This window comes from Dromiciops gliroides, chromosome 2, assembly GCF_019393635.1.
Source record: "Dromiciops gliroides isolate mDroGli1 chromosome 2, mDroGli1.pri, whole genome shotgun sequence".
Classification (NCBI taxonomy): Eukaryota; Metazoa; Chordata; class Mammalia; order Microbiotheria; family Microbiotheriidae; genus Dromiciops; species Dromiciops gliroides.
This window is the reverse complement of record NC_057862.1, coordinates 475,909,013-475,925,462: the sequence shown is the minus strand read 5'-3', so window position 1 is coordinate 475,925,462 and position 16,450 is coordinate 475,909,013. Positions and strand designations below refer to the sequence as shown.

Below are 16,450 nucleotides of genomic sequence, written 5' to 3'. Positions count from 1 at the left end.
TTTTTTTTGTTTTTGTTTTTTAAAGGTTCATAGCTTATCTTAAAAATATCTTCTGGTGAGGGCAGGGGATGTGGGAAGAGTTTTTCTTTGCAAGGTTCTGAACTGAAAGTGCATCAGATTAGATGGAAAATGTTCCCTGTACAGGGAACTACATAGCTTTGGACAGGAGCTACGATTTCAGCTTACAATATATAAACCTGAAGGTGTTTATAATATAAAGGTATATATAGCCTTTTCCTTCCCACCTACAACAGAGCAATCCCAACTGTCAAACTCTTTCTGAGTTTCTAAATATGGCCAAAGGAAGTTTGAGACAAACTTAAATTAGAAACCACTTTTATAATGGAAAAAGGTTAACTTCCCTCCAAACCATAAATAAAACAACAACAAAAAACCCATGAAGTTAAACAGATGGCTTTCAGCACATGTGTGTAATAACTAATTAGTAGCTATGTGCAGGGAATTAAAAGCAGCTGTCTTGGGGGAGGGGAAATAGTTAAATATAGGCTAGTGTTTCTATAAGAGGCACAGTTAATATACTTCGGTGGATTTTTGTTGATGCTTTCTGAGTACTTCCTGCAAGAATTTGCTCAGTAAGCCATACTTACTGTGTGTTTACCTCTTTGACTGCAGAACAAAGCTGTCCGGCACAAAAAGTTTTAACTAAGCATGGTTTGAACTGTCAGGGATATGACGGGAAATTCTTATGTATTTAATTTTGGCTACTGCCCATAAGTGCTTCTGTTTAAGGCTTTTTTTTTTTTAAAGGGCTAAAATTGGATTTTTATGCACAGAGAAGAAACACAGCTTTCCCTTTTCTGTAGGCCACGGACAAACTTCAGCGAGCAAAGTACACAATGCAGTGAATGACTTTAGAGGTTGTTTAAGGCTGTAACAAAGCCATGAGATTTGCTAACAGCCAATGGCTTTAATTGCTTTGTATTTTCATACCTGTATCCACTATCTCCATATTATGGAAGAGAAGCCAGTTGCTAAGAGGAAGAAACCACAGAGTTTTTCTTGCCTCATAAAGGGACTGAAAGTTCATGTTGCTACTTCCTTGGACTTTCCACTGGTGGCCACATTTAGCTGAATAAACTGGTCAAGGGCAAGTCTAAATGCTGCTATTGAAAGAAGTGGCCCAAGACAAAAAGAAAGTCAAGCTGTTGAACCGTGTTGCTAATGAGTTCCATATCATTAGGTCAAAAGTATAGTTTCAATTGTCAGAGATATGATGGGAAATTCTTTTGGCTATTACCAATAACTGCTTTGTTTAAAGGCAGTTTTTTTTTTTTAAAGGGCTAAACTCAGATTTTTATATACAGAGAAGAACATAGCCTTCCCTTTTCTGCAGTCTTTCAGAAACACTTGAGAATCCAATTTGTTTTAGCAATTTCAGATTGTACTCTGCTTTTTTGGGGAGAGGGAAGGGAAGAAAAAGATAGCAGTACATGTTTTTTCATATAGGCCTCCCAGGGGCAAAAAGGTACCAACTACCAATATACTGAAGGAAAACTGGCACTGATCATATAATAACAAAATGAAGATGTGAAAACTAGCAAAATTTCTCATTGCAAAATTCAAAGTGTGGTTTAGAAGATGATAAAGCCTCTGTTTACTCATAGGCCTGATTCCCTCCATGGGCAAAAGGGCACACATGGTTTTTCACTCTGTAGGTCACCAAAACCCAACTATTAGCCTCTCATGAATTACCACATTCTTCGTGTAGATCGGTTGTCAAATCTTGTGACTAATTTAAGTGGGACAGGAAGTTTCAGTCAAGGGCCTAGAGGAAACTGGAATGAGGATGGCTTTTGGGGAAAAGGATGGTCAGGGCAATATAGAGGAAAAGGTAAGAAAGAGATAACTCACATGAATCAGTGAAGAGACCTACCTCCACTCTTCAGTGTGGAGATCTGAATTGTGCTAGGGGTTACAAGTCACAGATCTATCTCCTTTGGCTACACAATTTGGCTGGATGATAGGATTGGAGTTTACAAATCCACTGTGTACCTTGCTTATTAACAAGCCTAATGATTGTTTAATAATCCAGCAAGAATTATTTCACCTCTGTATCTCCTGGCTGAAACAATATTAAAATTACATTCTGAGATTAAAAACTATTTTCATATAGAGCAACATGTTTTTTTTTTCCTTTTCACAAAATCAAGTGCAAAATGTCTTTAACAAAGAATGATGGTAGTAAGAAAGATTTGAAATTTTCATGCAAAAAATCTTCTGTTTACAAAGGCTGTACGTAGAACATATTTTAAAAATCTCTTAAGTTTCTTGCCTTTGAATCCTATATTTTCAGTCTTTTTTCTTGTCATCTACACTTCGTCGTTTCCATAAGAACCGGTAACATGCAAGTTCAATAACTTCTAGTCCACCAAATATTTTCTCTTGTAGCACAAAAAAGACAATTGTGATAAAAAAATACCACCGAACAATGCTGTAGAAATATAAGAGAGTAAACATAGCAATGGTGAAGGAGGTCCAATAGAGGATAGACATCCATTTGATCAGTAGTACCCTGAACTCTGATTTGCAAGGGGGAATAGTACTCTTCCCTGTGAATTCAAAATTCTTCGAACCTTCATAGAACGTACGGAGTCGCTCTTCTTTTTCTTGCCATCGTTTGTGGCACCAGACCTGAAGTTCCTCCTTGGAGTCTGGTAGGGTTTCTAATGGATATCTACTGATGTGAAAGTGGATCTCCTTGGGAAAGTTTCCATTTAAAAGGTGCCTCTCAGTCTGAGGAATGTTATGAGGGTATGCCACAGTGACATCATGGATGGCGTCAAGGTTCTTACCTAGGTTGGAAGAAAATAAGCAAAGATAAAGCAATCTCGACTTTTCTAGTAGTGTTGATTAAATTCCACAGCAGGCCTGAAAACAGTAAAAACTGAAAAAATTAACAAAGAGGAAAAATACAGGCAATAAATAATAATATACTGTGGCAGTTTGATCAATATTTACTAATTACTTTCAGCTATTTTTCTTACTGATCATCATATAAATAGGGGGAAGGAGAAGTGGGATAAAAATGAAACTGAACTATAGAAATAGCAATCCAGAATCCAAAGATGAAATGGTGAAAAGGATAACTTCAAATTGAAATAAGACATCAAACAACACAAGAACTATCCTTTCTTCCAAAAAGCGACTGATCTACTCTTGTGGTACACAATCATTCAAAATCCTTATTCACCTGCTTTTTTTTTTTGGGTGAGGCAATTGGGGTTAAGTGACTTGCCTAGAGCCCCAAGGGAACGTGAAGGCATTCAGTCCAATTCTGTTTTATAGATAAGAAAATACTTATAGATCTACAGTAAGTAAGCTGCCCCAAATGGTAAGAGTTATAATAGTATAGCCACAAATTGAAGGCAGGACTCCAATACCAGGATTCTATAGTGCTGCACCACAAACTCATACAGGCCTCTTGCCAGTCTTCTGTGAGTATCATGAAGATAACATGTACTTCAACTCACCAAAGGTCATGCTCCCTTACCACAAAGGTGGCACAGTTTATAAATGAAGCAAGGTAGTAAAAAGTAATAAGATTTGAAATACAGATTTATGTGGTATCATGTGGATGATAATCCAGCAAAGGAGACTAAAAAGGGGGCAAAGTGGTAAGGAGAAGAATCAAGAGACAACAACATCATGGAAACCAAAAGAGGCGAGAGTATCCTGGAGAAGGTGTGGTCAAGAGTTTCAAATCTGTAGGTAGGTCAAGAAGCATGAGGAATGAGAAAAGACTATCAGATTTGGCAATTTATCAAGGGTCACTTTGGAGAAATTGGTTTCATTCAACAATTTGGCTGAGTGATGAAGCTGGAAGTCAGATATCAAGGAATTAAAGAGTGAATAAGACAAGAAGTAGAAGTAATAAGTATGTAGACAGTTCTCCACCCGAAATTAGTTGTGAAAAGGAAGAAGATGCAGTATAATAGTTTAAGGTGGTGGTAGTGTCAAATCAGGGCTTTTCAAGGATATGGGGAAACTTGATCATGTTTGTATGAAGAAGAAAAGGAACTAGTTATGTAGAAGTATACCAAATATTAGGAGATGTTTCTGGGGTCAATTTGCTGGAGGAGACAGAAGGATATGAAATAAAAAGTATTACAGTATACTGAATACAAAGCTACAATTGGCATCAGGAGAATATGGATTCAAATTCTACCTCAATTACTAGCTGTGTGACCCTGGTAAAATCACTTAACCTTTTTCAGCCTCAGTTTCCTTATCTGTAAAATGAGGAGGTTGGACTTAATGTCTTCTAAAGTCCCATCTAACTGTAAATCTATGACTGCCTATGACTGTGACTATGAGCTGATCTTGGCAAGAAGGTCCATCTCCTATACAAAGAAGAGGAGAGGAGAAAAGAATGAAGGATAACATTAGAGTTCTTAGATGTCATTATTGTAGGAGGAGGGAACTAAAGGCAAATGACTTTTGTTCTTGCAGTAAAGGTTGAGGTACTCTGCTATGTGAGTTTGGGGCATGATAAGTTTGAACAGAGAAGATAAGGTTTGGAACAGCTGATGAGATCAGTGTAATAGAGATTAGGGAGGAATAATAAGACTGCCCTGCTGTAGTGAGGGACCAATCAAAATGAGAAAACATAAACTGGCAGTGGGCTAGATCAGTAAGTTAGCACAATTCTCCAGTACCATTCATTAGAATGGAAGTAGAAGCCATTGGTTGTATGCCTGTGAAACCTGAACAATATACCAGTGCCATGGTAAGAAACTGAACTGCGGGGCGGCTAGGTGGCACAATGGATAAAGCACCGGCCCTGGATTCAGGAGTACCTGAGTTCAAATCCGGCCTCAGACACTTGACATTTACTAGCTGTGTGACCCTGGGCAAGTCACTTAACCCCCATTGCCCCGCAAAAAAAAAACCAAAAAAACCTCAACTGCATCCATTTGAATGTCTTGGGAAGATTCTGAAGATCACCTGGCAAGATAAGGTATCAGTGTCTGTACCAAGGTCCTTTCTTCAGCTGAACTGCAAAGCATTCAAACTCTACTGCAGAGAGTACAACTCTGATTGGCTGGCCACACTCTTTGAATGCTAAACATACACTGCCTAAAAGACTATTTTACAGAGAACTCAAACAAGGCAAACACTCACATGCAGGTCAGAAGAAGAGATACAAGGACACTCTCAAGTTCTCACTAAAGAACTATGGAATCTATCATGAGACATGGGAGACACTGGTATAGGACTGCCCAGCGTGGTGTGCCTGCACCAAAGAAGACACTGTGCTCTATGAACAAAGCAGAACTGCAGTGGCTCAACAGAAACACCAGATGTGTAAGTTTGGAGACATTGCCACTCCAAATATTTATATGGACTATTTGGGTCCAAACTGTGGTAGAGCCTTTGGAGTTCAAATTACTTTGATCAGTCACAGTTGGACACACTGTACCTTGACCCCAACATAGTGATGTCATTTTGGACCTCTTCACAGTGAGATCAAGTACATGAGCACAGGTCTGACTTTGGCCAAGAGGCCTATCACTTCTTGAGACCGGAGTAATAGAGACTAGAATAGGGGATGATGCTGAGGTGACTTGAGAAGTGGAATTAGAAAGAAGCATGAGACAAGATGGCCTCATATTTTTTTTTAGTGAAGTATGAGAAAAGGTACTTAGTTGAAGTTGGGAGAAAGTGATAGTTTAAGAAGAGATGACAATGTATGGAATAGATTCTGTGGGAACAGGGATAGTCAATCTGAATAAAAGGAATAGCATGTAGCCATGAGAGCAGAGCTGAGATTAAAAAACATTTTTTATGTTATTCACCCGCACACACCCCCCCCACTGAGGTTAAAACTCTTTCACCATTGAAATTATTATTATTATTATTTATTTATTTATTTATTTTTTTAGTGAGGCAGTTGGGGTTAAGTGACTTGCCCAGGGTCACACAGCTAGTAAGTGTTAAGTGTCTGAGGCCGGATTTGAACTCAGGTACTCCTGACTCCAGGGCTGGTGCTCTATCCACTGTGCCATCTAGCTGCCCCGAAATTATTTTTTATTTATATGTTTACATGTTGTCACATATGCCCTGGTATAAGAAAAGCCCTCGAGGAATTTTTTTTTTCTTGGAGGGGGAGTGTCTTTTGCTTTTTGTTTTTGTATTCCCAAGGTCTTGCTCATAGTAGGGTCTTAATACATGTGATCATTTACCAAGCTTTGCCAACTGTGGCTTTAAAGCCTCTTTCATATCTGTCCCCTTCCTTCCATTCCCACAGATGATAATACCTTAATTTGGACAATCCTCATCTCTACCATGGCCTAATCCAAATGCCTCCTAAAGGATGTTCCTGTGCCCAGGCTCAATCCTTTCCAATCCACTTTCCACCCAGCTGTCACAATCATTTTCCTAGGTGTGGCCCTGTCACTCACCTGCTCTTTGTTCCCTACTGTCTGTAGCATAAAATACAAACTACTCAGCTTGTTTAAAGTCCTCCATAGGCTGGCTCCAGTCTCTATTTCACATTGCTCCTCTCCACACACTTATGTTCTAATCAAACTGGTTTACATGCCCTTCCCTGAATTTGGCATTCTATTCTGTTCAGTATGCTTGGAATGCACAGAACTCCTCCAACTTTTTTAGAATCCTTAGCTTCTTTCAAGCTCCAATTTAGATGTCACATCCCCTGGGAAGCCTTTCCCTTCACTTAGTTTTTCATTTGTTAGCACCAATTTATATGGTTTCTTCTCTGATTCAATGAGCTTGGAATATACAGCAGGCATTTCAAGTGCTTGTTTTGTCTCACAACATTTTGCTTCATAGAACTGTGGAATATCCTTTTGATAAGAAAAGCAATTCTTGCAGGCCCCCTTTTCCAGATTACAAATCTGGCAAAAGATTTTTCCAAAGTCACATGGCAACACTGAGTTATGCTGCCTGAAGGCAAGGGCTTCAGAAGAGAAAGGCAAAATGTGGGAAGTAAACAGCCGCTTACAATGATGGTATCTAAAATTGGGATTTAGATTTCTGGACCACAGCATACAATTAAGGATTAAGTATACTCCATTCTTGGAAGCAGCCCAACAAAGGCTGGTAAGAATGAATTTGTCTAGAGTCTTGAAAACATAATTAGAGGACTTTAGACTGAAAAGGAAGGAATCAAGGAAGGAGAAAATGGCCTATATATAGTCTTTCTGAGCTAGATACCATCTACAATAGCTAAAATATGAGAAGAGTAGTAGAGATGCACAAAAATTCACAGAAGACAAAACCCAAGAAATGAATAAGCAATAAAACATATGATCTTGAACATCTATACAGAAATACACAAAAAATACACAAAATATGGGCATAAGAAGTAGAAACTCCCAATGTAAGAAAGTTAATCTGACGTTTCAAGAAGCAGTAATATTTAATGAACTGAAAGCTATGACTGTCATATGCTTTTGGGATTGCATATTATTCCAAATAAACAGGATAAGTTAAAAAAAAAGTGGGGGAAGGCAAGAGTACTATTGTATATTAAGAAGATAAATTTGTAAGAAAATATAGGTACCAGAGCAAGAAAAGGTTGGTGGTGAAGATAAACAGATGCAGAACAGAAGCAAGACTACCTTCTGAATATCCTGTAGTTCAGCTGAAATGAATGAGGAAATAGGTGGATAGTCCAGAGTCCAGATCACAAGCTTGGTACAGAGAAATGACAACAGTAGTGACTGGACACATCTACAGGAGCTCTCTCTTATTAAAGCAGAAGGATTAATAAAATTTCCATTATCTTAATAACAATTTCATCCTTCAAAGGTTAAGAAAATAAAGAGGCAAATTTTATTCTGCTTCTGATGCTCCCCAACAATAAGGAATTGGTAACTTGGATCTGGAAATATAACGTAACAGGTAAGGGGAGCCTTAGAATCCTAGAATCTGTGACACACACACACACAAAAAAAAAATGGGTATGGTCTAACATGCATCTGGTTTGAAGACAGATTTCAAAGGGTTTAGAAAAAGGATAGGATCTGTGAACTAATTCTATAGAGTAAGTCAGTCTAAGAGGGATAAAAAGCTCTCAAGAATGGAATTTTGAGTGTATAAACAAGAAATCTGATGAGGAATAGGAAATATGAGTCTAAAGAGACTGTCAGGGATACAAAGAGAAGTAAACAACATATGAAGAATTTAAAAAAGAAATACCAAAGATGGGAAGGGAAAAGGGTAGTTAATGGAAGATGAATACTAAAGTATAGCATATTCCTGTAAGTAGAGTGGCTCAAAGTCAGAAGGAAACTATAGGGGGCAGCTAGGTGGTGCAGTGGATAAAGCACCAGCCCTGGATTCAGGAGGACCTGAGTTCAAATCTGCCCTCAGACACTTGAACACTTAAAAGCTGTGTGACTCTGGGCAAGTCACTTAACTCTCATTGCTCCGCAAAAAGAGAGAGAGAGAGAGAGAGAGAGAGAGAGAGAGAGAGAGAGAGAGAGAGAGAGAGAGAGAGAGAGAGAGAGAGAAATTTTATAAAAGAGAGAACTATAGTTTAAAGTAGATGGGACAATAAATAAGGAATAATAGTGGAAAAGAAGAGAGTGAGAGAGCACACTGCTTAACTCATGTTCCTTCTCTGCTAAGGAAAACAATTTCCAAAAGGATTTAGTCCACAAACTACAAGTCAGAAAGCTAACTCCTGGGGGGGGATCCAGAAAATATTATTAGAGGGATGGTTAGTGAACATTAAGAAAAGGAAGCTGTGATCACAAAGAGCTGGTACAGTTTCATCAAGAATAGGTTAAACCAGACTGGTCTAAAAGATTAGGGGAATGCTATGGTTATGGTCTACTTGGCATTTCTGCTTATTCTACCAGAAGAGGAACCAGGAAGACTGGAGTTGCAGAGAAGCAGACTTAGATTTAAGACAAGGAAACATTTCTAAACATAATTGTTTATCTATCTAAAAGTAGAATGAACCTCCTCCTTGGAAGGTCCTAGGGTCTCACTGACTGGAAATCTTCAAGCAACACCTGGATGACCACTTGCCAGGTGTATATTCTTGCTCAGGTATGGACTGGACTAGATGGCCTCTTGGATATTTAATAGCATTGATAATTAAAGATGGCGACCTGCTGGGGAAATAGCCACTACCTTAGACTTTGTGATAAAGGAGGGCAGGAAAACCAGGTAGTCTTATATATATATATATATATAAAAACTAGATTTTAAGGGAACACATTTCAGAGAAAGGATAGGTAGGATCACAAGAACTAAAATTCTACAGGGAAAGTCATTTTAACACAAAATTACTCCTTGTGATGCCAAAGGGTCTTGATCATGGAAAATCACAACCTAAATAACCAAGATTGCTGAAAAGCCAAAGTATTTTTTAATGGAAAAGTAAGATTGATTAGTTAATGCAATCCTTTATATTCAGTTAATCACATGTGTGAAAACCTCCTGGTTGGCAAAGCAACAAACCAAGAACCATGTATGTATTGGTATTTACCCGACTTATAGGATACTATTTCAAGGAGGAATTAAACCACTGGCATAAGTGGTGAACAGAAACTTAAAGTGATGACTAAAGAAAAGAGTAATGGGACTTTCATTATTGCCACCTCCATCAGTTCATTGTCTCATGACTGAACTGTCTCAGTCTCTCTTCCTCCCTCTCTCAGACTGTGTGGTATAGTGGATAGAGTGACTTGGAATCAAAAAGACCTGGGTTCAAATAGTGGCCATGAGTAAGTCACTTAATTTTGATGAGCATAAGTTTCTTCATCTAAAAATGGAATAAATCCTGCAATATCTATCTCCAAATTTTGATCATTCACTTGCCTGAACTCAATTATATACTACCTTGAAATATCTTAGATTTTATTATTTATTTTGTATTTAACTCCTTTGTAAAAATAATCTCGTGTCTTAATGTCTTATCTTCCCAGCTATATTTTAAATTCCTCCCCTAACAAAGACTGGGTCTTATACTTTGTTCTCTTCCTCTCAAGTTTTTTACCTACTTCCTGTTTGACCTTAAGTAGGTCATTTCCCTTCTTTGAGCCTTAGCTTCTTCACTTGTAAAAAGTGGAATTTGAACTAAAGTACCTCTAAGGACTCTTCTAGCTCAATTAGCCTATAAGCCAATGTGCAATTGAAAGAAGATACTTAGTAGCATAAATGTAAGAGCATTTAGAACTTCTGCTAGTCAGAATAAGCACAATAAACCATTTAAACTAGAAAGTGGTAGTGAGAATTTTTTTTTTTTTAGTATTTTTTTAAAATTTTTTTAAGTGAGGCAATTGGGGTTAAGTGACTTGCCCAGGGTCACACAGCTAGTAAGTGTTAAGTGTCTGACGCCGGATTTGAACTCAGGTACTCCTGACTCCAGGGCCGGTGCTCTATCCACTGTGCCACCTAGCTGCCCCGAGAATTTTCTTAGCACTTGAGAACACCAAAATTTGTTGTCACTAAGAAAGTTTACTTCAAGTAACCCTAATAACCTTGGCAATTTTGAATAAAGATTATAAGACTTATCTGGACATTTACAAAGTTAAGAAAGTGAGGAGATGGATCTATCTACACAGCCACAGTACTAACATGTTCAGGGATAACATATTAGTAAATTTGGTTATGTATATGACACTATCCCCACTCATAAAGTGATTAACTTATTTAAAGCCTGTGTAGTTTAGTGGCTAATTTTATAGATCTAGGCTTCGGAGGAACCTCAGAGGCCACGCTCATTGAAGTTATGGGACTAGCTCAAGGTAGTAAACAGCAGAGATGGAATTTGAATCTAGGTCTTCCGAACTCAGTCTTTTTCAGTATGCCACATTGCTGGGATTATAAGAAAAGGATCTGATACATAGACCTGTCCCTTTTAATATGGTATAGTCTTCAAGCAATTTGTGGGATCTTGAATGTAGGTATTTCCTCTAAAAGTTCAGATAAAAATGGATTTGCACTTCCTCTTTGGGCAAATCTAGTCCATCTCCTCCTGGACGCCCTCCATAGAAAATCTCACCCAGTGCATTCAAGTATTTCTTCTAAGTCTTCTGGGCACTAGTCCAGCACTTAGGCTACCCATCTATTTATTCCCCCTTCCCACTACAGGACCACCCCACCTCATTTCCTGACTTAGAAATAATTCAGACAACCTATTCAGTTTTCACAATGATTGGGAATAACAACTATCTACTTAACTGGATGTGCATTTATAGAATTTTGAACATTAATCTCAGGCAAGGCTTTAGATAGCATATTGCTATTTCATATAAAAGTTTTAATTTCTGAATCCTCTTTGAAAATCCTCTCCATAGTTGCATTTGTTTAGGTGTCCATAACAGGTCCAGTGAAAAGAAACTATGGTAAATTAAATCTTGTGTCCTGTAAAGAAATAATAATTAGAATTTTATTATCATTGATTTAGGGATTCTATTATTAAAGTGATGTCTCTACATTCCTCCAGGTCCCCAACTAATCCTGAAACAAATTCTTCTTGTTGGATAAATATTAGCCTTTAATAATTAGACTATTCATCTATGCTAAAGCTTTTTATTAAATTCCTTTCTGATTAAAATGTCTCCTCAAGTACTACGTTGATTGAATTTAATATGATTTGTCCACTTGTGTACGAAGGTCTGGTAGAAACAGTTCTTTGGCACCAAAAGGATTAGAAATAAATTTCTACATCCATATATTGCTCATAGATTCAAGTATTTGTTATGTGGAATGTTAACATTAAACCAATTTATCTTGCCATTCTGCTAAATATCATATGAATGCTGACAGGTCATCACTACAAACATTGATTTTGACTTACATTATCTATAAAGGAATTGGACATGCCATCTGTAGAATTAAGTTTGAAAATATATTTTAATTCTCACTAGTTCAATGAAGTTATTAAAATAAAATATGATTGACTTAAAACATATTATTGTTTGAAACAATCAGATAATTTAGAATAATATTCAGAATTTGAGGTCTTCAGGGATATAAATGCAAATCTTTTCTTACTCCCTAAAAACACCACTAACAGAACCTGCTCCTTTACCTGTCCTCTCATATTATTTAATACTCCCATCTTTTTAAAAAAATTTTTAAATTAAATTTTTTTTTTGGTGGGGGCAATGAGGGTTAAGTGACTTGCCCAGGATCACACAGCTAGTAGTAAGTATCAAGTGTCTGAGGTCAAATTTGAACTCAGGTCCTCCTGAATCCAAAGCCAGCACTTTATTCACTGCGCCACCTAGCTGCCCCAAATACTCCCATCTTCTTTTTCCTCTCCCTCCCACCCCATTTCTCTGAAAGCTACATATAGTGAGCACATATGTGGTTGAGTTTAATGAAAAAAATTTTTTTTCTTTCCCATCACTCCTTTCTTGGCCTTATTTCCCCCCCACCATTTTCTTTTATTTATTTTTGTCTAGCCATGCATTCTTTTTGATCATAGTACTCCTTTTCTATTTTTTCTTTTTTTCTGTCCTTTATTTTGTCTTCTTTTTATCCATCTGTGCATGAAATTGTTTGTATTAGTGTATAGGTAGGTGCATGGAAGACAAAGGCTATGTGAATGTAATTAAATTAAATATGGCCAGACACTCTAATTTGGTACAGCAATCTCAGAATTAGAGCTGGAAGGGACCTCAGAGGACATCTAGTCCCCAAATAACATTTATAACAATCCTCCAGGGCTTTGTTGGAAGATCTACAGTGAGAGGGACAGCTCTATCTTCTAAGGTGGTCTATTCTACTGTTGTATAGTTTGAATGGCTAATAAGTTTTCCCTTGCCCATTAAGTCTAAATTGTCACCTTTGCCAAGTTCTATCTATTAATCCTATCTATCTATTGATGTGTATGGGATATTAAGGAGGACTAGCACCTCTGGAGTGAGGGCTTGCAGAATCTTTTCAGGGCTGTTCATCTACCTTTGGTGTCACTCAACCTTTGGTTGGCACTCAACTCTCACCTCTGGCTCTAAGAAGCTGAAGCACAAGCAGCTGCCACACCCTGGTAAACCATTTCAAAAGACAGGCTAAACCAGGTTGGGGTTAAATGACAGTCCTCAAACCCATCAGTGAGTTAGGAGGATGTCTACCCTAAGCATATGAAGACCCCCCTAGTGGAAGGAGCAGATGAGAATAACTTGTTCCAACAGCCATGAAAGTGGCTGAAGCAGGTGCTGGGGGATGCTTGGAACTGACAACTGTGTGCCACTCTGCCTCACTTAAATCCAATTCTCGCATGAGTCAAGACATTACCATGATGTCACTGGTCCTCTTCAAAAATAAACAACAACAGTCTATTCTACTCTTGTACGGTCTGAATGGTTACCAAGTTTTCCTTTGCCCATCAAGTCTATATTTTTACCTCTGCAAGTTCCATCTATTATTCCTAGTTCTGTCAAGGACCAGGTAAAACACATTTATTCCCACACTTCCACACTACAGCCCTTAAAATAAACTCTCGAGTGTTCAATGGGGGAGTGATGTATATACATCTTAGAAAGATTAGGGTTGTGAAGAGCTACAAATGTCAAAGAGAAGAGTTTGTATTGGATTATTGAGACAAGAGGGAATCAATGAAGATTCTTGAGTAGATGAGTGAGATGGTTAGATGTGGACTTTGAGAATATCAATGAGGAAAATGGATTGGAGAAGACAGAGATTGGAGGCAGGGAGACCAATTAGGAGGCTGTCTCAAAAGAATAGGCAAGAGTGGCAGCTAGGTGGCACAGTGGATACACAGTAAAAAAGACTGAAAGTTGGAAAAAATATTAAAAAGCACATCTTTGGCCAAGGAGAGATCCCTAAGGCACTCCATGATAGACCTTTCCAAGTTAACATCTAACATTTAATGACTACTCTTAGGTCCAGCCATTCAGTTCTGAAAATACCTAATCATACTACCATCTAGCCTGCACCATTCCACCTTTTCCATAAATATACCCCAGACAATTTGTCAAAAACTTTGTTCAAATGTAGGCGAAACTATATTTATGGCATCTCTCAGCATCTAATAGCATACTGTTGCTGACAAAAACGGACAGAAAATTATCTTACATCACCTTATATTCTCTTCTGATGTTTTAAACGAAGCTTTTAGCTCTCCCTTATTTGTTTTCTAGAAGTCATAAAATATCCCATTAGTCACATGATCTAGATTTTGCCAGCCTATCTACTGTTCCCTGTCCTGGAACTCTTTCCCACCTCTGGGCCAATGCCCAGGTTGTCCCGTGCCTAGGAATGCTCTCCTTTTCCATCCAGGCCTCTTAGAATCCATAGCTTCTTTCAAAGATCAGCTTATGTGTTTGTTATCTCTTATCAAAAGACTTTCTAATTCCCTTAGCTGCAGTTTGATGAGGGAATAAGCACTAACATATATACACAATGTAAACTGAGGACCTCTGGGCTTCACCATTTCTACCTCAGCTGAACCCTTAGGACTTCCAGGCTTTCCCTTCCACTCGGCAGATGAACTTTCCTTTATGTGTTGTCTCCCCAAGTTAGAGCGGGAGCTCCTTGAAAGCAGAGACCATTTCACTTTTTCTGTTTGGATCACCAGCGCTTTGGCACACGGTAGGTGCTTAATAACTGGTTTTTTTTTTTTTTATTCATTCATGCATGTTTTTACCTGTTGTATTTCCTTCCTGTCTTTTCTTGTCCTCAACCTCCAACCTGCAAGCTTTTTCAGTGCTAGGAATTTTTTTGTTTTGTTTTTTTTACCCACAGCATCTAACATACTACCTTGCAATTAGAAGATAGTTAATACATGCTCATTGGATAGAACTGAATACATCAATGGGGATGGGGGCGTGGGGGAAGGTCACAAAACAAATGGCAAATATTCAAAATCTAAAAAGCCATTAATTCACAAATGTAGAGGACCATAGGATTTAAACCTAGTGAGGACCTTCATGATCACCTAAATCTATGATCCTGTGATCTTCACCATCTCTGTCATTTTTTAGAGATCTAGAGCAGTTAAGGTCACAGGAGGGCTGGAAAGCAACAGAGCTGATATTTAAATTCAGGCTATCTGGTGCTAACCCTGGGGCTCCTTCTACCACATCGGCCTGCATTACTCTTTTCATTTTGTAGATTTGGGATTTATTCCAAAGTTGTTGTAAGGTTGCCTACCATAATAATGTCCTTCATCTGTTGTAAAAAAAATATACTGACTTAGCTCAGAATTACTGAAAGTGATGCAGAAATTGCCATATTTTGGCTCTAATCTGTCACAGCCCATCTCTCAAAACTACCCAAAGAGTTTTAATTTACTTTAAACAAAAGCTCTATGTACAACACAGAATAGATCCCACTGTTCTTTTGCAGCCCTGTAAAATTTGAAACTGCCATGCCTCCCTTGAACTGTTCCATCTCTTGTCTTTTCCCTCTCGTGGAAAACCAGCTCTATCAAATGCTCCCTTTGACCCAGATCTCTCCCCTTTTTCTTGGCCCTTTACATAATGGCAACCTCTTTTATTAATAGAGAGCTCCATGCACAGAAGACTCTCTGCATTCAAGGATCTATCACGCTGGGTTTAAAATATTTTCTATGATAGTTCATATTCTCTTTCCCACGGTGATTCTGTTTTTACTGAACCCTACTGCAAAGAGAGCTTTTTGCAAAGGGAAAAAGGTGGGAGACAGCTATATGGTACTAAATAGTAGTGATTCCATAAAATTTGCTTTCTTTCTAAAACGTCGGCTGGGTTGGAACATGGGATGGGGACAGTAGGGTTGTTATTAAGGCTCAAAAAATCTTATCCACACACTGTATCAACTGAAAATTCATATAGACTGTCTTCTTTTTTAATAAACGTCTTTTGTGTGTACCATTTTAATTAGACCAACTTTTAGCTAAGGTTCATCCTTAGTGAGTTTTGATTGCAGGGAGTAGTAGGAGGAAGGGGATATTTTTGGAGCATGTAACCTTTCTGGTGTTGTTTGGGAGAAAATGGCATTAGGTATGAGAAAGAAGAGTGTTTTAGGGGAGGACAGAAGTGGAGGAAGATGGAAGTGGCTAGGGAAACGGCTTTGCCCTATTTGTAATCTTATGTCTCCTTCATTCTTCATCTTTATTGATGTTATTGGGAGATTATATTTGTCATGAGACTTTTAGAGCCTATATCCTGTAAATCCCTCTCTTATTATGGTGTTCCAAACTTGCCCAGAAAATAGGACGTTAGCAGTCCATGGTTTTCTTATCCTGTCTAAATTAAGTTCAGGTTGAAGCAAAATGAGCATCATCAAATTATAAATTATGTGATTAGTATTCACATTCTAAATAAATATACAAACATGTAATATGCTAAGAGACTGAGTGGCTTACTTTTGATAAAAGCAGCTAGATCATGGTAGAGCAAAGAGTAGAATCTTATAAATATGTGTACTTTGAGTTCAGCATGATCATTAAAACTACATCAATTTATATAACAAATAATCATAGTTTCTGTAGTAAAAAGTG

General features: G+C 37.9%; 1 protein-coding gene across 1 annotated transcript in view; it reads right to left on the bottom strand.

The window, feature by feature from the left end:
• Positions 1 to 570: 570 nt before the first annotated feature.
• LCLAT1 (lysocardiolipin acyltransferase 1) overlaps positions 571 to 16,450 on the bottom strand; it is a 134,171-nt gene continuing 118,291 nt past the window's right edge. The window contains exon 6 of the mRNA XM_043983738.1: positions 571 to 2,813. Within this exon, the coding sequence (XP_043839673.1) occupies positions 2,311 to 2,813 (503 nt within the window). The 3' untranslated portion in view covers positions 571 to 2,310. The remainder of the gene's footprint in view (positions 2,814 to 16,450) is intronic.